The sequence below is a fragment of the Bison bison genome, unplaced genomic scaffold (genome assembly GCF_000754665.1).
Source record: "Bison bison bison isolate TAMUID 2011002044 unplaced genomic scaffold, Bison_UMD1.0 scf7180017847012, whole genome shotgun sequence".
In the NCBI taxonomy this organism is placed as follows: domain Eukaryota; kingdom Metazoa; phylum Chordata; class Mammalia; order Artiodactyla; family Bovidae; genus Bison; species Bison bison.
Window position 1 is genome coordinate 22,991 of NW_011477585.1, and position 2,501 is coordinate 25,491.

General features: G+C 66.8%; 1 protein-coding gene across 1 annotated transcript in view; it reads right to left on the reverse strand.

The window, feature by feature from the left end:
* LENG8 (leukocyte receptor cluster (LRC) member 8) overlaps positions 1–2,501 on the reverse strand; it is a 9,317-nt gene that overhangs the window by 3,584 nt on the left and 3,232 nt on the right. Inside the window, exons 5-10 of the mRNA XM_010841354.1 lie at positions 1,968–2,060; positions 1,481–1,733; positions 1,143–1,284; positions 825–1,013; positions 275–553; positions 47–187 (exon numbers count right to left, since the gene is read on the reverse strand). Coding sequence (XP_010839656.1) covers positions 47–187; positions 275–553; positions 825–1,013; positions 1,143–1,284; positions 1,481–1,733; positions 1,968–2,060 — 1,097 coding nt within the window. The remainder of the gene's footprint in view (positions 1–46; positions 188–274; positions 554–824; positions 1,014–1,142; positions 1,285–1,480; positions 1,734–1,967; positions 2,061–2,501) is intronic.

A 2,501-nucleotide genomic window follows, 5' to 3' on the forward strand; every position in this document is an offset into this window, starting at 1 on the left:
CCAGGACCCCCAAACCAGCCCCTCCCGCCGTCAGCCCAAGGCTCACCTCTTGCCCCGCTGTGCCCGACCCCGGCCCCGGTCCATGTGGGCTCCCCTGCCTCCCCGGCCCTTCGGGGGTGGGTTCCTGCGGCCCACAGGGTGACACTCGTTGCCTGAGCAGGAACTCTCGGAATCCGAGTGTGAGTCGCTGCCGGAGGGAGGGGCGGGAAGGTAAGGCCTGGCCTGGTCCCTGTGGGGCCTCCCCTCCCCGTCGCCCGCCTGGGGACCCCGGCACCTGCGGCGGAAGTGGCGGGTGGGGGAGCGGGAGGAGGAGCGGGAGCGGGAGTCGGTGCTGGAGGAGGAGCTGTGGTCCTTCATGAAGACGTTGCGGTTGCCGAACTTGGCGAAGCTGCTGCCTCGGGCTCGGCCAGCGCCCCCAGCCCCCGGCGTCCCTCGCTGGGACTGGGCACCCCCACCCCTGGTCGCGGAGGCTGCCCCCCTGGGAGGATGGAGGGTGCTGGGCGCCTCCCACCGCTTCTTCTTGGGGCTCTCAGCCACAGGCTCCCGAGTCAGCCTGAGAACACGGCAGGGCAGAGCATTACAGTCTGGCGCCTCCCGTTCCCTGCCCTGTGCCTTCAGGAGGAAGGACACCTCCCCAGGCATCACACGCAGCTAACAAGGTACAGAAAGGGGAGGTGCTCCGGGCCGCTGAATAACACGCCCCCCAGCTCGCATGCCCCGGAATTCCAGCCCAGCCAACTCCCGCTCGAGGACCCAACCCTCCTGCCCACTTCTCTGCAGGGCTCCCTTCAGCCCCAGGCCCCCTGTGTCTTCCCCCGACTCACCCGGGCAGGGGCTCGCGGCTCCAGTCGATGGTGTAGGCCGAGCCGTCCTGCAGCCGCGCCTGCAGCACCTCCTTGAGCAGCTTCTCTGTGCGGTCCTTGTCCTCCTCCGACTCACAGGCCGTGAAGCAGCGTTCCACGTACTCCTTCATGTCCTGTGGCCAGTCGTCCGGCTTCCCAGACAGGTTCCCCCTGGCGGAGGGCGGGCGTGTACAGCTGGTTGGGAAGCAGCCCCCACACCCGGGCCAGGACCCTCGTCAGCCCTCCTTGTAACACCCAGGGAGGGAGGGTCTACTTTCTCAGGGATGGGTGGGTACTCACCTGTGGTTCTGGACTTTCTCGGAGTTGGGCTGGGGGCCAAAGCCGCTGTGCTGGCCCTCCGTGGTGGAACTGAAGTTCTGGTTTGTGACAGGAAAGGGCCGTTTCTGGATGTTGAACTTGAGTCCCCCAGTCCCAGGGGCTGCTGTGAGGGCGTGAAAAGCTGGGGTCAGCTGGCCCCACCCCTCAGAACCGGACACCTGAGCTGGGAATCCCGCCTCCTTCCCGAGCAGCCACACCCACAGCCTGGGTGGTCCCAACATGGGAAGCCAGGTCAGGGTGCAGGGTGCCCAAGAGAGGACCCTGCCCCGTGCCCCCGCTCCCCACCCCAAGGCGCTCACGCTTCATGCGATTCCACAGCTGCTGGCCCTTCTTGGGCTTGACGGGCTCAGGGTAGGTGTGCTGCCCGTAGGCCTGGCCTGATGCGGGTCCTGCCTGGCTGTGCTGGGTGGCGGGGGCTGTCCCAGGCTGGGGGCCGCTGCTCAGAGGATGGGTCCCGTGCTGGGGGTTGGCAGGCTGCGGGGGCTGGGCCGCGGGCAGCTGCTGAGGGGGCGCCTGGTAGGGCATGCCTTCGTCCATGCCCGGGACGGGGGGCTATGGGAGAAACGGGCGCTGAGGGTGGAGCAGGCGCTCCAGGCCGGCCCTCGCTCCAGTTTTCACCATCGCATCCTTCAGCGTGCAGCTCTCCCCACCCCGACCTCAGCGCGACCCTCGGGTGCAGACTTAGCTACCACAGCCACCCTGCTGACCGCCAGGGGGCTCGGGCTCCTCCTTACCTCCCACCATACCCCTGCCTGGACGGGCTGCAGGGATGGGCGTGGGCATTACCTGGTTCAGAGGCCCTTGGTGCTGGGGCGCGGCTGAGCCGTAGGAGCTGGCCATGCCGTACTGGGAGGGGGAACCGTAGCTCTGGTACACGCTCTGCCGGGGGCAAGGAAGGAAGGGGTCAGCCGCAGGCCCACTCCTTCCAGGGCGGGGGGCCTGGCCCTGCTCTCTCCCAGTCCTCAGAGGCAATCCGCCACTGACCTCTCACCCCTCCCCTCTCCACAGCATAAACGCACCAAACTGGCTCATGCTACGGGTCACAAGATAAGATGAAAACCTCCCTCTGTCCCACGTTTCACCGTGTTCAACAGCCATCTACTGAGCGCTACCCCGTCTAAACACAACAGAACAGCTGCACACACAGAAACCCAGTTCTGATGAAATCAGCTGCAGGCACCTAACACTCCCCCCAGTGAGTGAAGAAAGAAGGCCAAGCAGAGAAGCCGAGTGGCAGGCAGGGTGGGCGGCAGGCCTGCCACTCCAAGGAAGCCTGTTCCGGGTAGCCCTCTGCAAGGAGCGCAGGGGCAAGAGGGCAGG